This window comes from Papilio machaon, chromosome 23 (assembly GCF_912999745.1).
Source record: "Papilio machaon chromosome 23, ilPapMach1.1, whole genome shotgun sequence".
Taxonomy (NCBI): domain Eukaryota; kingdom Metazoa; phylum Arthropoda; class Insecta; order Lepidoptera; family Papilionidae; genus Papilio; species Papilio machaon.
Window position 1 is genome coordinate 3,727,524 of NC_060008.1, and position 26,093 is coordinate 3,753,616.

A 26,093-nucleotide genomic window follows, 5' to 3' on the forward strand; every position below is an offset into this window, starting at 1 on the left:
TTTCTGATTCTGTATATAGGTATATAAAAATATCATATTTTCGGCATCTACGTTGATTTCCACAATATAGAGCATTAGGTATACAATATACGGCACGTTTCTATTGATTACAATCGTCTGATAAGAGAACGTTTATAACAGTGATAAAATACGCAATAACTAATTTATCGTCTAAGAGTAATAAAAAAACAGGAATTTTATGTAACCAATAATATATGTTTGGTGTTATTTGAACAATAAAAAAATTATAATAGTTTGTAAAATCGTTTTAGTAAGTGTATTTGTAGTGAAATAAAAAAAAAACTTATCAAGTAGCCTCTGAGATCTTCCAGACTGTTCTAAATCTGTGCCAAATTTCATCAATCCGTTGAACCATTCCGGAGATCCTTCAAACAAACATCCATCCATCCATCTAAACATTCGCATTTATAATATTAGTAAGATTTTTTCTAGCCTTTACGCCACTGCCACAATTCCATGAAAGCGTACCTACACAAACAAAACGGAAGGTTACGCGAAAAATATGGAAACGAAACGAAAATAGAACTCGAACTCTTTTTTAACTTTATTTAGTTTCGTGCTGTAAGCATAGCTGTTAAAATTTTATCTGGAATAAACCGAATTTTGTCAGGCTCATATAAAAATTTGAATTCGCATAGGTTCGCTTCGCATTCGCAGCGGTGTGCTAGAGGCTTTAAATGTCTAGACGTAGACAGGAGACGAATCGATATTCGTTCATTTAAGGATAGAAGAACATATAAAATCAATTGAACTGTGCCTAAGGTATACCTCGAATATCCCGTCTAATCAACCCGTCGAATGAAAAGAGTAACATTTCTTAAGAGGTCTTATAAAAGACGTAACTCTTTTCCTCTAATGGCTCGAAATATTCAGATGTATTTTTATCTCAATACATGACGTACAAATATAAACATTTATCGGGTCGTTAAACTTTCAAGCAAAAACTCAAGCAATTCATGATTTTGAAATAGAATTTTTTTATCCATGTAAATTTTTGAATGAATACTAAATTAGTTTTGTAAAAACAAAACGTAACGATAAAATTAAATTAAATATAGCAAAATATTGAATAATGAAAATGTTTATTTACCCGTTCATTTAAATCAGTGTTTCCCAAAGTGGGCGAAAAGGGGCCAAAAAATGGGGGGCATTGAAATTAATTAAAGTAGTGAAATTGTGGTTTTTAAGTTTTAGGGCTGAATAAAAATTGTGGGGCTCAGAAATATAATTGATTCTCAAAGGGGGCGGTGAAAGAAAATAAGTTTGACAATCACTGATTTAAATTGATCGCTCCAGTATGAATATAATGTTATAAATTTTATATTTACATTTATTTAAAAATGAATTCATTTCATTTCAGCATTTGTTACAATAATTCATCGTAGTTATAACTCATACTTACATACATTGACAAAATAAACGTAGACAATACATAATCTACAAACGTTTCATACCAAGTCAAAATTACATGTGTTATATAAACATCTCGGACCACGTATGAATCATGGAAATGACTCACCCTAACTTGTGAATACCAACTAGCGAACATCGCGAAATGGAAACATAAACTATATCAAACTTTCATTACAGCAATAGGGTAAAACAATTTTGATATCTTAAATCGTTTTAAATTTTGTCATGCTCACAAATGTAATTATTGTATTGTACGAAGTCTAAGTAATAAAACAGACCCTGTTACACTTAATTATTCAGAGAGTCCGAAACATTTACTAGCATTTGCTCATTCTGGAAAAACGTAAAAGTCGGATAACTCTTGAGAAAGGAAAAGCCTTTTTTCCTTTTTATTTATGTGTCACAGTAGAAGTAACATTAAGTTAGCTTCTTTACGATGGGCTATTATTGCCGGAATAGCGAAGTATATTTATAATATAGTAATCTAATATTTCTGACTGTCCTACACTTCCAGTCTACAATTATGCATCTCTACACATTCATGTCTAAAACTCTTACATGTCATTATTCTTTTTTATTTCTCATAACATATGTTGATGTAGGTGAAGGTTTAACGACAAATTAAATGGTTAATTATAAATCATGGCTTACCCAGTAAGCTATAGAGGTTTGAGAAATCTTTTGACTGAAACTAATTGTTACCATTATATTCTTTCAAATTTATTGACATGATTTATTATTTGTATATAGACATTTCTGTTTCTATAATATCAACTGCTATATAATAATTGATTTCATGAATTGGAATTTGTCTTACTAATAAAATTGTATTTGTATTATGGTCAAGCGTCTTCAGTATCGAACAAAGCAGCTGCATGACCCACTAAAATATAGCTATTTGCAAACTGATTCACACTTTTGGCACGTATAGTTTCCGGGTCCAAATATTACGTTCTAAATATTTTGTATCCTTGACATACTGTATTTGTAACTTTCTTTACAAGTTTATTTGCTTTATTAGCCGACTGACTCATCATAGTTAACAAAATGCCATTGCGATTTCCATATACTCTGTTTAATTTAATATTATTTTTTGAGTGCAATTTGAAAATGTCCGTATTTTATATATAATGATATGGTCACTGCATATTAAGTTTATCGCTGAACGTCTAATTACTAATAACAGTAGGTTATCACGTCACTCGTTCAGTCAATTAGTTTATATTTCATTGCATCTCGAAGACGTTAAAATTAATAAGATTGACTGTATTATACTGATTTCATTTATTTATAGTTAATGTTATCAAGGCAATAATTAAGTTGACATTTAATAAAAGCTTTTTTATTTACTTTATGGATATTGGATTAATTTATAGATTTTATTTGTTTGATTTAATGTTATTGCTAATTTAATTATGCGAAATGTTAATGTTTGTTCTGTATTATAACTAATGGTAGTTGTAATTAGAATTAATTAATGGAATTAAAAAATGAAAATGTTCAGGCTTCGATTATCAAAACATTTCTGATATCATTTAAATTACAGTCAAAACCGTTTATGGCGACATCGTTTAGAACAACATACCTGTTAAACTGACCAAAATCAAAGGTCCTGGCTGAATGTTATATGACCGCTTTATCGAAAACATTGGTTTTTACGACATTGTTTACTACGACATACCGCATTAAGCGACCACATTTGGTTAATGTTTTCGGAGAATTATATCTGTAGAACGACCGGCTCAGCTGTATTGTAAACAATTTGAATAGGTAACAGTATCCACATCTGGCACAGTATAATAGTCAATGGCTATTATCGTAAAAGTAAACAAAGTTTAGGGTCTTTTGTAATTCTTAGAAACAAAGCAAATGCATGCCGTAGCCTCAAGGCCCGCTTCGTCATATCTCTTTAGTCAGTTTGTTGTCAGTGCGAAAATGAACAGGAAGACTCGGAAGAACAATTTACAGTGCCAACTTTGATTGACGGTCTTAATGCTGTTAGTGTATTACCAAAGATTGTTCTTTTTAATGAAGAGTTCCACATGCAGGGAAATTGTGACGATACGCTGATTAAAATCCAAAGTGAATTACAAAATGTGTGTGCACGACAGAAGTGTTTCAAACAAACTAAAATAACAGATTTTATGCATACAAAAATGATGGAAAAATGATATTGTTCTTTTATATTATACGTTTGTATTGAAGTAAACAAAATGCGGTTTAATTTCCTACATGAATATACATATCTTTCCTATTAATACCTGTCACCGGTTGTTACAACTATCGGTTTTTACGACTCAATATGAGTAGTCCCTTCGATGTCGTTATAACAGATTTTGACTGTATTTTATTTTTTGTTTGCACCTGTAACCTGTTGTACGAATATGGAAGATGCGAGAGGTGTGCTAGGACTGCGCTAAATGGAAAACCATAATTTGCCTGCTCTATGTGTTTTTGTAACAAATTATGATAATAGATAATTTATGAAGCTTTTTTGTAGCATGTCTAAATACGACGCTGCTATTCACTGCACGCTGTGTTACGTAACTGAATCTTTTCGGCCTGTTTCATGCCCATTTACGGATCGAGATCTCGCTTATAAAAACGTATGGTCACAGTGAAAGCGATGCGAATAGTCGCAAAATATTTTAGCTAAGCTATTTGGTTTACGAACGTGATACAAGTTTTTCTTCGGTAATAACTTTTTATCATTAAAGGATTACGAAATCCACATTTTATCTTCCTTCCGAAGGACTAAAACCTGTTTAATTTATTTTCGTAATTATATATAGCTTTTATTTTAATCTAGTTGAAGAAAGAAGAGAGTTCTGATATTGACGGCAGATATAGATGAATACGCGAGTAGTATATATTAAGAGACTGGTTAGTGATTTCCCCGCAATCACTGTGGCCACACCCTTGCTTCGCAGTTTATGGTGCTAACAAAAACTGCATTGTGTTTCGCCCGTATACTTGACTAGGGTTGAACTCTTCAATGTTATAAAATGGATTCCCAGCTATTTATAGATACGACTGCAATGCGCTCCGCGTTTTTTACTGTTTCATAAAATAAACAAATGAATATACCGTTTTATAAAGTTATACTAATTTTAATTTGGCGTTTAAAATTAAATAATATTAGAAAAGTTCACCAAAGAACTCTGCTAAATAGTATGTCAATCTTTTACGTAAAAAAAACAATCCTTCGCTTGTAGTTTTTTTTATTAAATTAAATTACAAACATTTTCCTTATTGTTTGTCATTTAACCATAAATTCATTGTACAAAAAATATCAAGGATTTTTTAAACATGTTGATTAATATCGTCCGGCGGTGAAACGGTTGCATTTCCCGACGTACAGGATCTGTTGCAACCCTAAATTGTAGTTGGATAGTCCGTCCGCCCGTCGTTCACAAAAAAGGCTAACCAAGGCTCGAGGTTCCGCGTTTGATCACGTTTTGCCGTATACACAGTCGAGTCTGTGTACGTATCACTTTTTCTTTGTCCGATTACTAAACGGTTAATCCAACTTTAAAGAGTAAGACCGCTTAACCGCATTAACAGACGAAATCAATAATCGATCCTTAAGATTGATCCAAGATATAAATAGATAATTTTGGATAAGACTTATACTAATTGCAAACTTTAAATAAAAAGTTACGCAACAATTATTAAATTGATCTATCTATTTTTTTAACAAAATATAAAGTTTGATTTTTTAAAACATAATTTCTAACAAATTAGAGTCAAGGTCGAAACGGTATTCACTTGAAACTGAATGCATCGTTGATTATAACTTATATTAAAAATACCGCTCATTTGGCCTCGTCTTCAAATACTGGAAACATATAAAAAAATAACTAAAAGCTATGCACAAGCCGTTACATTTAAGCTGCGGAACGGTTAAGCATACTACATTTTACTCTCGTTTTTATACTATTAAGTAATTACTTAAACTCAATGAATACATGCATATTTCTCTAATTATAAAATTTACATATAATTTACAATGTTATGATTGTTGAATCACTAAAAAAAAGCTATTCTAGCTAGTTACTCGTTACTCAGTCTTTAAAATTAATAACAATTTATGTTAAAATTTTATGTAATCAAAAAATAATAGCAAATGCCAAACAAAATCAGATGAACCGTTTTATTAATTTTCTTTAAATCATCATACAAAAACAAGTAGTGAGAAATTAATACCTAGGGTTTCCTAGTGGAAAACACTCCTATATGTTTGTATCTCTCTTTTTTAAGGATAATAAGAGAGATGACAATATGTTGTACTGGAGTTACTACTGTTGAAATCCAATTAAGCAATGGATACTTGTTAATTGAATCATCAGGTAGACCTTTTTAATAGCACTAAGTAACAAATAGAGGTGCCAAGAATGCAGTTAATCGTTAGAATATTTGATGTCTGAGTCATGTTTAAATTCCGAGTAGTATTAACATTCTTAGATTAATTCCATTTATGTTAGGGGCATTGATAATTTTATAACGATAGCATTGGCGTAATCAAAGATATAATTGTGTCAATAAATTAATTTGGTTCTACTATTTTTTTTAAAGTTTATACATATTACTTTATGTGTTGAAAAACTAAAACTCATGTACGATGTATTGTCATCATAAATACCTATTTCTTTACTTCGACAATATCAATAATAACCGTGGAAGTCCATTGCTGTAACTATAATATCGTCGCCCCACCGAATAACCGATTAATAGGAAAAATCAATTTTTTCAGGAGAAGCAAAAAACCGTATTTCTATAATAACTTCATCAATAATTATCGTACAAGAATCTTTTAGATACCAAAACAAAGCTAATTTTTATAGCTACATTGTATTTAATTTTCATTCATGTATTCCGGGCGTATTCTGTGCTATGAAAGAAAAATGATAGATATTAAAACTTATTGTCTCACCCTTTTACAAAGAGAATAACAGGGATGGTGTTATACAAGAGTTAGGAGAATTAAAACCCATAGTAAAACATTGATTTAATATAAAATTCATTTGTTTCAGTTGGACAAGAGCGAGAATGGATACATTGACCTCAAAGAGCTTAAAGACGCGTTGGACGGCGTCGGTTACAAGATACCACAGTGGAAGGTTTGTTACACTATATAACTTTATTATAATGATATTTCATACAACATAATACAATAGCTATGTCTACAATCTACGCTAATGCGTTTTCTTGTTCATCTTATCTTTCCATTGACCGTTTCCACTGAAGAATTTCATTTCATCCTCTTTCATAACGCAGAGATATTGAGTCTTTGTAGATGTGTTTTTCCCCAGTGGAAATCTACGTTAAATAATTCAAGTATTGATCAGTAATTAAAGAACATTTTATACGTTATTTAATTAATACACGTTCAAAATATAATTTATAGACTTTTGATAATATTTATGTACTTATAAATATTTAAAAAGCCAAAACCTCTAGACAAATTCCTTGAAATAAGATGCTGATGATATGTTATGGTTTCCAGGTGCGGTGCATGATAGATGAGTACTACCAGAATGGCTCCAAGCAAGGGCGCGGCGTCAACGGCAGTGTAAATGGAGACGCGCATAGGAATGGCATGTCCCTCTCAGAATTCGAAGACCTGTGCGCTAATCTCAAAGCACAACAGGTACGACTAATTACTTAATAATCTTACTAATATAATAAATGCCAATGTTTGGATGGATGTTTGTTTGAAGGTATCCTCAGAACGGGTCAACGGTCAAATCTAGATGAAATTTGGCATAGATGTAGATCATAGTCTGGAAGAACACATAGCTAAAGCCGCGGGCGACGGCTAGTTTTGTATAAATATAGTTTAAAACTGCAGGACACACTTCCGCATACAACACATAATCGAGACATTATAAGATACTGCAATCTTCCTTTATTTAAGAATCTCACAGCTTTATTATAATTGTTGCATTGTAATATGCATACAAGATGACAAACAAATTGTTAGTCATCGTCTGGTTCAATGAAACACAGATGAAATTATTAACAGCGGGCGTGACGCATTGAATAGAATCAAAGAGTCAACAGATTTGAACCCGTTGCAATTGACGTTCGCGATGGTTTAACACGCCATCACGTTGTCACGTCAATACAACTGATGTCAATAAAGATCCTAATTATACTTATCAAAAAATCTTACTTCTTACTAATATTATAAATGCGGAAGTTTAGATGGATGGATGATATTTGTTTGAAGGTATCTCAGGAACGGCGGAAAACGAATCTTCATGAAATTTGACAAAGATGTAGAACATAGTCTGGAAGAACACATAGGCTATTTATTATGTTTTTTTTTGATTCCGCGCGGACGGAGTCGCGTGCGACAACTAGTCATAATTGCCTTGAGATTGAGATTAACCATACAAATATTAATAGGCCAGTTGTCTGTGTATTGTTTGAGGAAAATTAAAGTACCCAACAGATTGAATGCTATTATTAAAATTAACAATCCAACAAAACAAGCAATATCCGTAACATACATTGAAAGAGTTATGTATGGTGAAAAAAGAAAATGTAGCGAAGGGTCTGAATTCCTATAGTAAAATTGACGTATGAAAAATAATTAAAAAACCATCTTTTAACTTACTCCACATTTTGGGTGTGCATTTTAATTTTGGTGATTAACTTTAAATTAAAAACTCTTTTGATTTTCATTGCAAATGTGTTGTTTCCAGGTGTCGAGCACATTCAAACAAGCAGTCAGTAAAAAAGAAAATCTGGAACACTTGGGTGGCATGAGCGAGGCTTCCAGTGATGGTAATGTTTTTAAATTATAAAACGAAAACTACTAATTAATTAAGAAAATTAATTATTAATCAAGCCTTTCGTAAGAATTTACAAGAGATTTTCTGTGTTTTATGGCTTCCAATTCATTGTGGATTATTTATAATCTAGTGTGTACTTCTACTAATTAACCTTGAGCATAAATGGAGCTAAACATATTATGACTTAAGTATTCAATATGTATAATTTACTTAAGTATGTTATACATAAATATATAAAATTGAATTAGACGCACAGACGCACAATCTTATTAACATGGCTTCACTTTGTTTTCCACAGATGTAGATATTGTACATAGTTTCCTATGTTTTTCACAATTAATTTTATACTTAGAAAGTATACATAGATTTTATTATTATTATAATTAATATCAGACATTAAAAACAAAATATGTTAGTAAAGATTTGATATAAAACCATAGATTCTATAGTAATCGTATAGTTTGTTTATAGATGAATTATTTGAAAATTACTATTTTTTTTCCTACATAGGACTTTTAAAAGATAAATTCATTATTGTAATGATCTTAGACGTGTCAATTTTAATGTTCCAGGTACAACACACTCTGTCAGATTAGAGGAACAGATGGCTTTCTCCGGCTGGATCAATAGCAATTTGGAAAATGATCCCGATTTGAAACATCTTCTGCCAATTGATGCTGAGGGGAAACAGTTGTATGAGAAACTTAAAGATGGTCTTATATTATGGTCAGTTTTTACATTTTAATTAAATTATATTATAATACTAGTTGTCGACCACGAAAAAAAACTTAATAAGCTGCCTATGTGTTCTTCTATAATTTTCACTAAGAACAATGTAATTTCACATAAGGGAAGTCCTTTGCTCCTTAAATACAGTTTTCACTAGTTAAGGAGCCAAGGCAACATTGAATATTGTAAACTTAGTGTGCAATAATAAAGATTTTCATTTTCATTTTTCATTTTCTAGATTATGTTCTAAATCTGTGCGAAATTTCATTAAGATCTGTTGAGTCGCTCAGGAGATACCTTCAAACATTCATCCATCCATCTATCTAAACATTCGCATTTATAATATTAATAAGATAGTAAGATAGAGTTAGATATATCCTCCAACAGTGCGGCCTACTGTAGCTTAGTGAAAACGGACCTTAATATGTTAACCAACATTCATGTTATTTTTTCAGCAAAGTGATTAACCATTCATGCCCGGACACCATCGATGAGCGAGCCATCAACAAGAAGAATCTAACTTTATATACCAAGCATGAGAACCTGACTCTCGCTCTCGTCTCCTCTCAAGCTATTGGATGTAATATTGTCAATATTGATGCTCACGACTTGGCCAAAGGTAAATTATAATCTATATATATAAAAGAAAGTCGTGTTAGTTACACTATTTATAACTCAAGATTGGTCAAACTGATTTAGCTGAAAATTGGTCGGCTGGTAGCTTAGAACCAGGAAACGGACATAGGATAATTTTTACCCCGTTTTCTATTTTTTATTTCCACGCGGACGGAGTCGCGGGTAAAAGCTAGTAAATAATAATATAAGAAATAAAGATGATTAGTGTCGAAGACCCTATTTCATAAGACAGTTAAAGATAATTTTGCGAAGCTAATCTATGTTTAAGACTGTTAATAAATATGGCATTTTTTTAATTATTGAAGACTAGCTGTCGACTTCTACTCCGTCCGCGCTGAATTAAAGAAAACTTAATAAGTAGTCTTTGTGTTCTACTAAACTGTGACAAATTTCATTGACATCCATTGAGCCGTTTTGGAGATACCTTCTAACAAACATCCATCCATCCATCTAAACATTCGCATTTATAGTATCGATAAGATTCGTTTCTATACAATTAAAGGAAATTTATTATTCTAATGCATTTAATTCAATGAAACAAAAGAAATGAAAAATAACTGAAGAGTAATCTGTTCTTTAAATTATTATTTACTTGAATCAACTTTGAATATTTTTAAAATAATTTGATCAAATTTATTATTATAAATATCTTTTGTAAACTATGTTAAGGCAAGCCTCACTTGGTGCTGGGTCTGCTGTGGCAGATCATCAGGATCGGTCTCTTCAACCAGATCACACTGGAGCACTGCCCCGGTCTCACCGAGCTGCTCAATGACCAGGTACACTGTTTACATTGACCAAAACATTGTAAAATTTTCGTAACAAATAAATAACGAGATATTAACTCTCTGTGTAAATATAGGAGCGTCGGTGGCTCAGGGGTTACTTGACTTACAATCTGCAGGTCCTGAGTTCGAATCTCGCCATGTACCAATGTTTTTCGATTTTAATATGTGCATTTATCCGAAGTTCTTACAGTGGAGGAGAACATCGTGATGCTGCACATATCTGAGAAGAAATTCAATTATATATGTGAAGTCAACCCGCACTTGGCCAGCATTGACTATGTCCTAGTCACCTCTAACTTGGGGTAGGCTCAGAACCCCTCAGTGGGGACGTATAGTGAGCTGATGATGATGATAAATGTATTCCAGGAGCGTATCGAAGATCTGCTGGCGTTGTCTCCCGAGGCCATCCTGCTGCGCTGGGTCAACCACCAGCTGCAGAGCGCGGGCGTGACTCGGCGCTGCACCAACTTCCAGCAGGACGTCGCCGACTCTGAGATATACTCCTATCTCCTCAAGCAGATCGCGCCTGATGATGCAGGAGTCACCTTGGATGCGCTCAGGGTAAATATTCATTTTCATTAAAATATTCATTAATATTCATTTTCATTAAAAACCATAGATGTTTTTGTTTTATTATATTTTCAGGTATTTAAAAGCAAAAACCTTCTTTGATGTTCTTAGAACATTCTATCAAAGATTCATCAAAATCTGCCTATTTTATTAATGCATGGATGACAAACATTTTTTTCAATTAGTTAAAAACTTAACAACAATTAATTTATGTACCAAAATTCTATTTTCAATACGAATTCGTATGAAATTTACTTTAAGAAGTTATATAAAATGTAATTTCTGACTTTTTTTATTAGGAAACGGATTTACTTCGTCGTGCAGAAGTTATGTTACAACAAGCAGCACGTCTCCGTTGCCGTGCGTTTGTGACACCTGCGGATGTAGTCGGTGGAGTGTACAAGTTGAACTTGGCCTTTGTTGCCAATCTCTTCAACCAGCATCCCGGACTTAACCGTACCGCCGATACCCAGGAGTATCACCAGCTCGATGAGACCAGAGAGGAGAAGAGTGAGTGTTATATTGCAACCTTTCAACATTCCAATCAATCAGTTTATTTTGAACTAACGGTTGTCCACATCAAAATAGATCCAGCCGTTTCGAAGATTATTTGGAACAAACGCCTTTCTTACAGACATACAGACAAAAAAAAAATACCAATTAGTTTTTCATTATTAGCTACATGTCTAAGGTCATTAATATGTATAGATGAGATGACTTGTAGTCGTATGTCAGTGTAAGCCCACGTTAACAAGTTACATTTGAACATTCCCAGCGTACCGCAACTGGATGAACTCGATGGGTGTAGCACCGCATGTGAACTGGCTGTACTCAGACCTTACCGACGGCCTCGTCATCTTCCAGCTCTACGACATCATCAAGCCTGGCATCGTCAACTGGAAGAAGGTAACATTAGAAGACTAGTTATTTAAAGATTCTGGTTGAAAGGAATATTAGTAACTTTTTTTTATATTACAAGGTGGCAAACGAGCTAGCGGCCACATGAATTCGCCGAAATGGCGAAGCGACCGCTGCCCATAGACATTCGCAATTGCAGATGCGTTGCCTACCCTCAATCGACGAAGGAGGAAACGCACAAAAAGAGAATATGCATCTCCTCCTCCATCAAATCCACCTCCCCTTCCCATCCTTTCCTTATAAGAAAAGGAGTGGGAGGGGAAAGAGGACTAAAATTAGGCTTCCAGCACCACACTCATCAGACTGTACGCGGAATTGCTTCCACTTGACGCCTGTCTTCTGTGAGGTCGTGGTATTACACTGAGCGAGGCCAATTCGTGTAACTGATGTTGTTGTTGCTGACGTCTACCACTGTTAACTTTGTAATATTCTGTTGATTTCAGGTTCACAGACAGTTCTCGAAGTTGCGCAAGTTCATGGAGCGGCTGGAGAACTGCAACTACGCGGTGGAGTTGGGCCGCCAGCTCGGCTTCTCACTCGTCGGCATCGCTGGTGCAGATATCAATGAGGGCAACGCCACGCTCACATTGGGTTTGTTTTTTTATTATATTTTAAGTAAGTTTTCTCACCCCCCAAAGAAGGGTAGTTCAACCCATTTGGTGGATGAACACCAACAAAAAAATATTCATTTTGATTGAGACGTGTCTATGTAAGTTCAGTCTTCCTTAGTCTGTGTTGTCGACGAAACAGCCTTTTATTTATTTTTATTAAAATCAACAACTTATGTTACAAAAAATATTCGTAATCATGAGATGAACTTTAATATTTTATCCTAGTAAAACATGATGTAACTATGATAGATTGTCATGAGTTAATATGATAGGTTGTCATGAGTTAATTTGATAGGTTGTCATGAGTTGATGAGATCAATTGTCATGTGTTAATATGATAGGTTGTCATGAGTTAATATGATAGGTTGTCATGAGTTAATATGATAGGTTGTCATGAGTTAATTTGATAGAGAGTCATGAGTATATGATAGGTTGTCATGAGTTGATGTGTCAAGTTGTGATGGGTTGATGTGTTATGTACCGATGTGTCGCAGCTCTGATCTGGCAGCTGATGCGTGCGTACACTCTGTCTGTGCTGACGCGGCTGGCCAACACCGGCAGCCCCATCATTGAGAAGGAGATAGTGCAGTGGGTCAACAACAAGTTGCAAGGCGCTGGCAAGACCTCGTCTATTAAGAGCTTCCAGGTTTGTATCATGTTTGAAGAAATTATATTTTTAAACTGTCGTTTTTAACTGTCAAAACAATCGTGTAAAAATGTATTACTATTTCAGTTTTTATATTGCCAAATAAAATGACAGGTTTTATTGAATGGAATGAAATTTTTGGAAAATATATTTTTATGTTCGGTGCTTTTTATGCATTCATTACAACTATTATTTCTATTTTTTTTTTCAATTTTACGACCCGTTTGTTATTTAATTTTCAGGACGAAGTGCTTGCGGATGGCAAAGTGGTGATCGATCTTATCGATGCAATCAAACCCGGCTCCATCAACTACGACCTCGTGCTGCCCGGCGGTAATGAAGAGGTAACACTTACTTATGTATCTTCATTTATCCATACATTCCGATACAATCTAAAAATTCGAAATGCTTTTTTTAATTCCTAAATATTATCTGTAAAATACTTTTTCATATAACTACTAGCTGTCGCCCGCGACTCCGTCCGCGCACAGTTAAAAAATGGGGGGGGGGGGTTATGAAAAATAGATGTTGGCCGATTCTCAGACCTACTGAATATACTCACAAAATTTCATGAGAATCGGTCAAGCCGTTTCGGAGGAGTACGGGAACGAAAACTGTGACACGAGAATTTTATATATAAGATATATTTTCTATCCATATTGTACAAAACCATTTTATCTTACAATTTTCACAAAATAAGTATAATTCTTTTCAAATATCTTGGCGGCTCAAGGTCATCTTAGCGCAGTGAACTCCCTCCGCATCAAGATACATTCCAACACACCTTAAATTGATTTCTACGCAGTGACTTAAGAGCCACCAAGATATCTGAAACAACTATTACTAAAAATTACTTTGCATCAGTGACGAAGAAATTCAAATTAATGTGTAAAGTCAATCAGAATTGAACTTTGACTGAGTCACTTCTTACTTAGATTAAGCTTCCCTCCTCGATGGGGAAAACAGAGAGCTGATGATGACTGTTATATATTCCAGGAGAACCTAGCAAATGCTAAATACGCGATATCTATGGCTCGTCGTTGTGGTGCGCGTGTGTACGCTCTGCCGGAGGACATCACGGAACGTAAACCGAAAATGATCATGACAGTGTTCGCCTGCCTCATGGCACTCGACTATATACCCAATATGGACGCGCCTCTCGCTAAGTAAGTTCACACGAAATGATTGAATTTTTAACATTTCATACATTCAGATACCACTGATGGGGTACTAAGGGTTGCACTCTAGTTATAATGAGAAGAAAAACTGAAAGCTCTATGTAGGTGGCGCTAGCGTCAAGTGTGGGTTGTCATCTGTCAAAATTTTGTTCGTCATTTTATCGATTTTTTTTTATGGAATATCTTAAAAAATTACTATTTTTTTTTTAGTTTTTTTGAATGTAATTTGAAGAAAGTCGTTGCTATCTCTAATTTACAGAGTATTTTGTACTTCTTTTATGAAATTAAGTGTTTTTTTGTATATCTGTGGTATACTAAATACTTCCACACTTGATCTTGCTGACATCTATAGCGAGCAAAAAGCAGTTTTTCTCCTCATTGTACACTGAAGGATTTTATTTGTGTAGTTTTATAAGAAATTAACACTAAATCACTGCTATGAACATTTCTGAGCGGTGGCTCAGGGGTTAAACACTTGACTTGCAATCTGCAGGTCATGAGTTCGAATCCCGCCATGTATTAATGTGTTTTTCGAGTTACGATTCACATATGTACATTTATCCACATATCTGAGAAGAAATTCAATGATATGTGTGAAGTCAACCCGCACTTGGCCAGCATTGACTATGTCCTAGTCACCCCTAACTTGGGGTAGCTTCCGAGCCTCGCAGTGAGGACGTATAGTGAGCTGATGATGATGATGATGATGAACATTTCTCAGTACTTTTGTCATTTTAGATCATCTTTGCTAATTATAACCAGTAAAGATTCTCTAAAATGTAGAGTCGTGTGATAGTTTCTCAAGCAGTGTACCTTAGTGTTAATTTCTGATACTAAAACTAAACTAAAGACACGATTAGTGACCAATTAACTCTGAGTTTAGCAAAAGAAATTAATTTTAATTACTCATTTATAATTTGTACACTTGATATTTATAAGTACAATATGGTAAGAATACCATTTAGCCATAACTTTATATGCATATTTTTTTTATTCATTATATTGTATTTAGTTGTTATATTTTTTTTTTTAAGTTTAAAAATTCAATCAAATTGTGTTTTTGGTGATGAAAATTGTATGTGTTGTGTACAAACAGCTTGGGAATAATTCGGGATTTAATTATGGCCTAAAGACATTTGTGTTTTTGAAGATTTTTAGTGACTTATAATAAAAAAAATATATTGTTATTAATAAGTCACTAGAAATAAATATTATAACCCCATCGGTACAAATTTAATCTTCCATAAAAGGAAATGTACCTTTCAATGTTATATATATCAGCACTTCCATATATAAATATAATCCGTTGATATAAGGTGATGGGCGCAGTGTAAACAGAACTACTATAATCGATTTATCGGTAAAATCGACGGATTTAATATCGATTTTTGCTATACCTTTAATTTTATCGATATATCGATGAATAAATATCGATATTGTAAAATATCGTCACACTTTTGTAAATTAGCTTTTCAATGCATTCTTTCGGCAATGCTTTAATTTCTAATTCTTCATTTTAGATCCATTTTGAATATTCTGAACATAGAGATTCGAATATATGTAATAGAGCGGACATTAGTACTTCTGTCTGTCACATGTATTAACACAACCGAAACTCTACCAAGTAGTAGATTTTTTTTTAGCGTACGGTTTTGGTTCGTAATGTCCCGTCTATTACATTTAAAAATATTAGCGTTGACAATTTTTCTTCGACCAGTGGAATTTAGGTTTTAGTTAAGCCCTGTTTACACTGTAGTCCGGTGATGGATTTTGTTTTTGTGTTCGTCCCAACTGTTTGTGGTAATGGCGGTATTTTATAATTTGTATTATGTCCTAATTTGTATACATAATAACTTATACAGGACAAATATTTAGGTCCTAAATTCGTAGTTAAAGCATTTAGTACTTATCCACGTTTAGTATTAAAAATCATGTCAATGAATTTTATACATTTTTTACAACATTTTGCGATATAATTTAAGACTTTTAGAATTAAAAAAAAACTAGATTTTTTTTTAATGTAAACAATGCTTCAAAAGACATTTTTTTTAAAAACTTAGTTTCATAGTTAATTGCCATCCAATTACAATATTATATTTAACGATTTCATATGATTTTCCGTGGGATAAATAAATATACATTGAAGTTATCTATACAGTCAGCGTTATTGTTGTTGTTTTTACTATTCGCTCGCGAGAACAGGCAAAGGAAGTAAGCCATACAGCCTTGTCTTTTTTATTTTGAATGTATTGGATTTTGAAATGTAAAGACCGGAGCCAAGAAAGCCAAGTCTTATTTTCCTTACAGATATCGTTAGTTTTGACATTTTGAAGTACATTTATAGGTTATGTAATAAAAACTATAGTTAACATAAAATTAAAAAAATCTCTATTCTATGTTTTTTTTTTAAAAGTAGAATAAATAATACAAATTCAATAAGATTGTAGCTTTTAAATTTATTTGGATTTTTCTTTGATCTAAGTTAATATCAAAATGTGCCAACAATTTTAATTTTTTTTTATTTAACGTTCCATTACCAAAAAAAGTTTTGTTTTAAAAATAACACTTGCCATGTGATTTTTTAAAAAATAATAACTACAGAATCTATGGTCAAAATTAATTTGATAAACCATAGACTAATGCTGACTGTATATCATATGTGTATTTAAAAAAAATCATATCAAGCAATTTTTGAACATTCCTCTCAGAGTCCAGCATTCCCTAATTGGCATTTTAATACTTATGTTAAGTTCTATATTCTAACATAAAAATGTATATTCCTTAATTTTATGTGAAATATTTTTTAGACCTTTTTTTAATAATTTTAACATTCCTATGGGAAACAACGATTTATTTTACATCATATTATTTTAATTGTAAATGTTTATTTTTTTAGACATTTTAAGTTTTTTTTAATAGAAATATTTTTTTTTTTAGATTTAATTTAATATAACGGAGGAATCATTTTATCGCTAAATATTAACATAGTGTGACATTAAACAACAATTATTGTTTAATTGCTATATACAAATATATGCTGTCATTTATAATTTAAAACATTTGTAAGCCTAAATAAATCGGAATTGAAAATGGTATTGAATTTATTTAACATAACCTTTGTTTTGTTTTGAAATTGTAACTAACTTGAACCTGGTTTTTTGTATTTTTTTAATTGTGGGTACAAACAGCTGATTGAAGTTTATTGCTGTCTCTATCTTTCCTAAAGGTCTGTAGTTTTGTGGGACAACTCCTTGTTACCTTTATACTTGTGACTTTTATGTACATATTTTTTTCTTTTCAAGGTTCTGGGTACTTTTGTGTTTGTGAACTGTTTGTGTTTTACATTTTAATAGTATTTTCATCATATTTGGGTTTTCCAAATTGGGAACAACAGGTACTTATTTGATTTTTCAATATTTGGAGGCACTTAATTTTTTTTTTGTAATATTTGTACTTCGGTGATGGTGTGTTTTAATAATTCTGTGTACGTTGTTTTGAATTTCTTGGTGTTTTTTTTAAACTTCTTGAACTTATCTTTTACCCCCTGAAAGATCTTTCAACCTCACTTAAATTTTGATGGTTAGATTTAGTTATTTTTCGCAAAATATGTCTGGTAAGTGAATTAATCTGGTAATTGAATAGCCAATTTCATTTAACTCTTCAAAGGATAGTTTTTTGCACGTTACTGTCAATTTGATCAATTTTTTTTTATTCTTTTAAATGCATTTTCTATATTGATAAGTTAATTTATAGTACGTCATAAACTGTACATATTTATAGGGTTGAGAACTCAGAAGTAACGGTTTACTCGGAGATTACGGAAGTCGAAAATAACGTCAGTGAGTCGCTGATTCCTGAAGATAGCACAGATGTAAGTCCAGTTTTAGAGAAGCCAGCTCTACCACCGAAACCGGACAATTTGTCTCCATTGCTGAGAACACAGTCGGTTTCCACGGATGAAACTAAAGAAGAATAATGGTAAAATGATTATTTTTTTACTTTTGTACATAGATTTCATTTTCTAATTGTGTTTTTACTAAATGTAAATCGCTTCCAATGAAAATTCATTTCGTTTTTGTTAATCGAAAAACAACGATTTTTATACAAGAGGACTTTAAAAAGTTATTCAGTCATTTTGGAATCAGAATTATTTTTATGACAAAAATGTTTTATAAAAAGATTTTATAGAATGTTTATTTTTATATTTTTTTATAATAAATTATTGTATTCTTAGTATTTTTATAAAATGGATATTTATTTACGTACAAATTGAATTGAAATGCAATTTATTTTTATAAACTGATTTGATAATGGAAATAATTTAAGAGCATTCATTATATACTTATTTTTAAGTACATATTTTAAAATAAATATATTTTTATGAAAAGATTTTATTTTTTTACTTTTATAACAGTTGGCTAAAATAAAAAATTACACGTTTTATTCTGTGTAGTCATTATTATTAAATCACAAAAATTCACATTGCATCCTCTAAGTTAAAAAAAAAAAAACAGTTTTTAGGGAGAAATAAAACGAAAATATAATAATAAAATTGTGATGATTTATTTTCAATCCACAGCCGGCAATAAAATAAAAACTTACAAAGTCATGCATTTTCATTATAATAATACGAAATCGATGGGACATATTTTGCATTAAAATAAATTTATATATCGGCATATAATCAAATTCACTCCAATAATAAAAACGTATAAATTGTAGACATAAGACTGATTTTAACATCTTTATTAAGAAACATAATAATGGTTTTTAAATTTAAAAAAAAAACTATGTGTCAAAGATCAGTCTAATGTACACAGAACATAAAACTTTCACACTTGAATATAGCAATTTAAAAAATAATGGGACGAAAAAAGTTAAAGCATATGATATAATTGACGTACTCTCTAGGAACAGAATTTCTAAAACGTGTATTTTTGTTAAAACTTGTTTCCGAAAGAGTTTTCATTGAAAGACCTTTACAAGAACATGTTATCTTTTTTTTTAAAACAACTTTAGAAAATTACACAAAATTAAATGATTCAGCTTAACTTCACATAAGTCAATTGTTAGCAGCATTTCTTCTTTAAAAGAATTTTCGATGCATAAACAAAGAATTTTTTGTTATCAAATGACAATATTCCAAAAATTATTTTATCATGGAAATTAAAAAGAAAGAAGTTATTGAATTTTTTAATAAATAACAGGGTAATATAAGTAGGAAATTTAAATAGTTCATCAACACAACACGTTACTATTGTATAATAAAGTAAAAAATATGTTTGAGATAAAAAAATTATTTAGTTTTAAATTTATATAACGTCTTGAAAGTGTTAATTTTAAAAAATCTAAAATATTCTTGAATAATGTAGAAATATTTCCATCGTAATCTAAAAATTAAGAAAATTTTGGAATGTCTCTCTCGTTACAAACATACAGCATTTATAGAAAAAAATTGATAACTACATTTGTAGATAACGAACTGCTTCTTTATAACAAATTGTCTAAAATTAATGACATTTTCATACAACATAGAAAACTTTATAACCTCCATTTGAATATCTTTCAAATATATTCAATAAATAAAACTGATTGAACCTTCGTCAAATTGTGAGTAATTTTTTTTTAAATTAACGTATGTCTCAAAATGGCTAATAACATCATAAACACTAAAGCAGTATAATACAAAAAAAAATATACAATAATATTGTTCAAGAATAATATTGTAGGTTTCCACGTGTACAAAAATATATTTAACTCAATATTTTAAAGGATAAGGAAGTCAATATTTTAATGTACGAATTTTTCAGCAGTGGAAACCCACACTAATATGCCAACACTCTCATTTTCTATAACAATTATATACACAACTTCAATGATAACATTCCTTAATTATAAACCATCACCCGCCAACAATTACGACGCTAAAGCAATTCGAGATGCAAATTCAAATTCTAAAAATAATGAAGGAAAATCTTTAAAAAATACGAGAGCATTATTAAAGTTGAATTCCACTGCGTTATATACATATTGCCATCTCTTTTATTCTCTTTGACAAAACAGAGACGACAATCTGTATTACAAGTCAGTGCAGTGAAATTCTACGTTAAGTATTATTAAAAACAAATGGACCCACTCACAATATTTACAACTGTCCAAACTTAATAATATTATTGCTTTATAGATACAGTTTTGAGGCTTTTTCGCCGTTAAATTGATGAATGAAGTTTCTTTATTTAAAAACTTTTATTCAAATTAAATTTTCTAATAAAATGTCACAATAATATTGTACTTTTATAATTTAAAATACATCTGATTTTGTCACTAATTAGAACAATTTAGTTTATAATACAAATAATTGGCTAATATAAGTTAGAAATACACTTCAACTTGGACAAGCGAATCATTGTCCGTCGATCTCTACAAGCGAGAACTCAAGTTAGAGAGATATCTCTACAAGCGAGAACTCAAGTTAGAGAGATATATCTGCAAGCGAGAACTCAGTTTAGAGATATATCTCTACAAGCGAGAACTCAAGTTAGAGAGATATCTCTACAAGCGAGAACTCAGTTTAGAGAGATATCTCTACAAGCGAGAACTCAGTTTAGAGAGATATCTCTACAAGCGAGAACTCAGTTTAGAGAGATATCTCTACAAGCGAGAACTCAAGTTCAATATATCATGTTTTTAAACATACTTCTATAGTGAAAACTAGCGGTGTCAATTCAATATTGACATTAAAAAATATTCGTTTAGTTTTCTATAAAAATTAGAAATACAATAAAAAAACATCACAATTTTGGATAAGCTTTTTTTAATATACAAAGATATTAACTTTGTAACAAATGAATTTAAGCTACACCAATGGTTGAATAATTTAAAAAAAATATATAAAGTAAGGGCAAGATATAAACATAACTCGGCACAGCCTTTTATATAAATAATAAGAAAATAATCACAATACATATTATGAATGACATAAGACTGGACATAATTATATTAGGTCTAAACGTCACTTTGATCTTTTAAACAAAATAATGTCTCAAAATTAAAGACTACTTACCTGAGATCAAAATATATAATAAAAAAAAAATATTTTTTATTTGTTTAAATATATAAAAAAAAGATTAAAAAATTAGAATAAGTTAGCCCCCTTTTTTGTCGATTAAAATTAATATGAATGTGATGGCATCACATCGTAACTTTTACATTAAAATAATTTTAAATAAAAGTATACAATTAGGCAAATAATAATCAAACCTTACAATAAAAAAATAATTAGACAATTTCGTCTAAAAAAAACTGCAGCCGAGTTAAGTTCACTCTCACCCGTACTAAAGCAGTCTTTCACCAACGAAAAACAAGCCTTGATTATTTCCAATAAATTTTTTATTTATCTTTAAATTTTATCAAAAATTTAATAATAAAATTTTGATATATCACGAACATTTTCACAGCAAGACATTGTATAGTTTCAACCACACAACGATTTGCATTCATACCTGAAGTGGAAAATAAAAAAAACATAAATTAAAAATAAAGCAAAAATGTTTATAATTAGAAGTAAAAACAACAAAAAAAAAATAGTAACTAAATTCTCTATAAAACATAAAACTGTATGTTGACACGAAAAATATTTAAATAAGTTCGTTCTGTCATAACTTTTAGCTGACATATTTATTAAAAAATAAAAAAACAATAATTTAGACAAAAAGCGGACAATGAAAAATTGTAAAAGACAAGATTTTGTCATTACTAAAGTTAGTTCATGATGTGAAAGCGTGACAATGTTATTAAATAATTTTATTTAGTTAAATAAAACAGGACCGAAAACACCCTCTATATTATTAAAGGCATCATAAAAATTTATGCGTTTTACAAAATCTAATCAATAGGACAATGAGTATCAAAAAGTTCAAACAGAGCTAAAGAAACATCTAAATTTTAAAACTAATTGTATTTATTTGCAATTAACATCCATAAGATCTAATAAAGATGCTTACTAAATTAGTAATTTCACTAAAAGATTCAATCATTCACTAATTTGGACATACTTTAGTAATATTCCTAATTGAAGAGGATTGACAGACACATTTTGACAACTGTGAGTTGTGTAAAAAGAAAATTGTACATCAAACGTCGAGTACAAAAATGATAAAAAAAAATTCAGTCGAATTGATAACCTCCTTCTTTTTGAAGTCTGCTAAAAATATAAAAAATTTGCAAAGTTTTTAGGTTTTAAAAGATTAAAAATAAAAATTCTATACCCTGCAGTAAATAAATAAAAACTTGTTTATCAAATATTTGCCGATGTGTGTTTAGTTAGAGCATTAAATTAAATATAAAAATTGTTATTATTTTCCAAAAGACATTTGTGTTAGAAAAAATACAATTTTATTACACGGTGTTATTACATTTAACAATTAAATGCATTAAACAAACATGTGACATAATTTTTATTATACATATATATGTTTTTTAGTAACATTTGTTATTTATACAAAAGCATGTTAGTGGAATAAAGCAAACATATAAAACTCGCAATATTACTTGATTGAGATGAAAGTTAAAAATACTATCTTTATGAAGTATATTTATTAGAAACTGTATACAAGATTTTGATCCGGTAGAGTAAGATAACAAACTACTACAGTTTGGAGTTAAAACTTCACTCTGATAGAGTTAAATTGCAAGAATTATTAGAGTTTGAAGTAAAGTTCAAACTAGTAAACTAAGATTGTAAACTTGCTAGAACTGTTTGGAGTAAACTTCATTGTAAGATTGCAAGAATTGTTTGGAGTAAACTTCATTGTAAGATTGCAAGAACTATTTGGAGTAAACTTAATTCTGTTGGAGTAAGATTGCGAGTGGTATACGCGGACGTGGACTATCACCCCACCACAAGTACAGAGGATGAGAGGGTATGTGGGGCATTACCTGTCGTGGTGCTTATCCAGCAAGTACTCCTTGAGCCGCGCCACCAGATGGTCCGACAGCTGTGTCACTTCGGGCCACTGCTTTAGTACCATCACACCTACCATTAATGCTACACTTGTTGTTAGAACTCGTACCCTGAAATTTATAGCAAAGAATGTTGAAATGAAAAAAAGTTGCTTACTTGAAGCCTACAACATCGTAGAGATGATTTTATAAATACATACGATATTTACGTAATTCCAGTGCATGTATTAAAAAAGGACGTACGTATAAATACGCGCGCACTAAGTGAACCCTTATATTAAATATTAAACGACTTCGAGTACAAACTTCACCAGAGGGGGGTAGGGGGTAAGAATTCCAAGAGAGACTCCCTTCTCTCTCTCTAGTGGAGTATGTTTGGAGAATATGAGGTGTGTTAATATTTTCAAATATCTTGTCGGCCCAAGGTGATCTGTGTTCTGTTCTGTGTAGCGATTCGCGTGAAGTCAAGATATTTAAAAAAAAAACCTAGTTCTGAGGAAGGGCATGGTGACGCCTGCGACAGTGGCGACGAGCAACAGCACGAGCTGCAGCAGCGTGAGCGCCACATTGAGCAGCTTGACGAGCAGCAGACGTGGGGGGAGCGCCGCAGCACCGCCCGCGTCCCCCGCACCACCCCCACCGCCCGCACCTCCCCCACCACCAGCTGCCCACTGCTCCAACTTGCCGATCTGATTTATATTTATTTATTTTAGAAAAAAGAAACAATCTTTTATTAATAATATAAATGCGAATTTTTAGATAGATGGATGGATGTTTGTTTAAAATCTTCGGAACGGCTTGAACGGATCTTGATGAAATTTGGCACAGACGTGGAACATAGTTTGGAAGAACACAGGCTACTTATTAAGTTTTTTTTTAATTCCGCGCGGACGGAGCCGCGGGCGACAGCTAGTAGCTAAATATAACCTAAAGTAATAAATAAGAGCCAAAAATTGCCTAAACATTGTCCAGTTGAGGTCATTTAAATTCGCCTTAAACAGTGAATTTAGCGAAGAACACATGAAAATGTGATTCTATAACATTACTACTGATGAGGCAATAAAAGCTCGCATTATTTGACTAAATTAAAATAAACGTGGATCATATACAGTTTTAGTGCATATTAGTGCAGTTTTAGTGCACATTTAAAAGGACAAAATATGTGACTCACTTTAGTCTGGCAGAGATCGAGGGCCTCGTGTATGTCGCGTATTCTCTCCTCGCTCTGATACTGCACCTTCTCCTCCACATCCGTCAGCGCCTGCTTCAGGTTCTCCACCTGGGACAAAATTATAAAGTTTTTTATGAACTCTAGAACATACAACTAGTTGGAGTAGCTTAAGAATAATATTTTTCACTCCAAAATTAGAGCACTTCGAAGAAGATTAATGACTACATAAATCGATATCCGACTTAGTTAATTAATAAAGCACCGTTTTATTCATTAAAAAAATATAATAGCGTAGATTTAGTATGAAAATATAAGAAATTAAGGGGGGGTCAGAAAGGGATACGGGATACGACCTTGAGCCGTCAAGTTATATGAAATGACTTGTAACAAAAATACTTTTAGTAATAGTTTACCTCATTTTGATGCAGTTCAGTGAGATCATTGATTTGTTCCTCGAGTCTTTCCGTCTTGAACCGCTCCTCCTGCAGCGCCGCAGACAGGAAAGATACCTCTTGCGATAGATTCTATTGATAAAGACATCAAATTACTGCTTGAAAATTTACTAAAAACATTACTAACAACTATACTACTACTGACTTCAACTATATTACTGACTTACAATCCTTACTAATATTATAAATGCGAAAGTAACTCTGTCTGTCTGTCTGTCTGTCTGTCTGTCTCGCTTTCACGCAAAAACTGCTGAACCGATTTAAATGAAATTTTGTACACAGATAGTCTAGAGCCTGAGGATGGACATAGGCTACATTTTAACGCGAAAAAGGGGTTGAAAGTGGGGGTGAAAGTTTGTATGGAATTATCGTCATGTTTACAGGTAGAAGGTTGAAACTTATTTTCAAGGCTAATTTGATAAAGATAAATATGACTTTAAATTTTTGGAAAAATTTTACCCCCAAGGGTGCTAAATAACAATAGGGGATGAAATTTTTTTTTGGCAATATGTGAGGTTTTGTTGAATGTTTTCTTTAATATGTTTTGCTATTACCCTTACCAATATTTAGTCTAGAGCCTGGGGAAGGACATAGGGCACATTTTAACGCGAAAAAGGGTTTGCAAGGGGTTGAACGTGGGGGTGTAAGTTTGTATGGAATTATCGTCATTTTTACAGTTGGAAGCTTGAAACTTATTTTTGAGGTTGCTAATTCTATATAAATAAATATGAAATTAAATTTTTTTTTAAAATTTACGCCCAAGGGTGCTAAATAACAATAGGGGATGAAATTTTGATTGACAATATGCTCGGTTTTGGTGAATGTTTTGTTTAATATGTTTTGCTGTTATCCTTGCCAATATTTAGTCTAGAGCCTGAGGAAAGACGTAGGCTACATTTTAACGCGAAAAGGGGGTTGTAAGGGGTTGAAAGAGGGGGTGGAATATTGTATGGAAGTATCGTCTTTTTTTACAGTTAGAAGCTTGAAACTTATTTTTGAGGCTGCTAATCTAATATAAAGAAATTAATATTCAATATTTGAAAAAAGTTTACTCTTAAGGGTGCTAAATAACAATTAGGGATGAAATTTTGTTTGGGAATATTTTAGATTTGTTTGGGAATATTTTAGATTTTGTTGAATGTTTTGTTCAATATGCTTTGCTGTTACCGTTACAAATATTTAGTTTAGAACCCGAGAAA

General features: G+C 31.8%; 2 protein-coding genes across 3 annotated transcripts in view; one reads left to right on the plus strand and one right to left on the minus strand.

The window, feature by feature from the left end:
* The window catches only part of LOC106715329 (plastin-2), a 42,324-nt gene extending 23,917 nt beyond the window's left edge, over positions 1-18,407 (plus strand). The window contains exons 3-16 of the mRNA XM_014508608.2: positions 6,468-6,554; positions 6,941-7,084; positions 8,145-8,226; positions 8,807-8,960; positions 9,419-9,582; positions 10,269-10,378; positions 10,754-10,948; positions 11,257-11,467; positions 11,733-11,863; positions 12,319-12,466; positions 12,981-13,132; positions 13,375-13,476; positions 14,129-14,298; positions 18,091-18,407. Coding sequence (XP_014364094.2) covers positions 6,468-6,554; positions 6,941-7,084; positions 8,145-8,226; positions 8,807-8,960; positions 9,419-9,582; positions 10,269-10,378; positions 10,754-10,948; positions 11,257-11,467; positions 11,733-11,863; positions 12,319-12,466; positions 12,981-13,132; positions 13,375-13,476; positions 14,129-14,298; positions 18,091-18,286 — 2,046 coding nt within the window. The 3' untranslated portion in view covers positions 18,287-18,407. The remainder of the gene's footprint in view (positions 1-6,467; positions 6,555-6,940; positions 7,085-8,144; positions 8,227-8,806; positions 8,961-9,418; positions 9,583-10,268; positions 10,379-10,753; positions 10,949-11,256; positions 11,468-11,732; positions 11,864-12,318; positions 12,467-12,980; positions 13,133-13,374; positions 13,477-14,128; positions 14,299-18,090) is intronic.
* A 3,057-nt stretch (positions 18,408-21,464) lies between these two features.
* Positions 21,465-26,093, minus strand: part of LOC106715332 (transmembrane and coiled-coil domains protein 2) — a 28,409-nt gene continuing 23,780 nt past the window's right edge. For both annotated transcript variants that reach the window (XM_045683644.1, XM_045683643.1), the window contains exons 13-17: positions 24,856-24,966; positions 24,443-24,550; positions 23,758-23,960; positions 23,248-23,382; positions 21,465-21,812 (exon numbers count right to left, since the gene is read on the minus strand). In XM_045683644.1, coding sequence (XP_045539600.1) covers positions 21,785-21,812; positions 23,248-23,382; positions 23,758-23,960; positions 24,443-24,550; positions 24,856-24,966 — 585 coding nt within the window. In that variant the 3' untranslated portion in view covers positions 21,465-21,784. The remainder of the gene's footprint in view (positions 21,813-23,247; positions 23,383-23,757; positions 23,961-24,442; positions 24,551-24,855; positions 24,967-26,093) is intronic.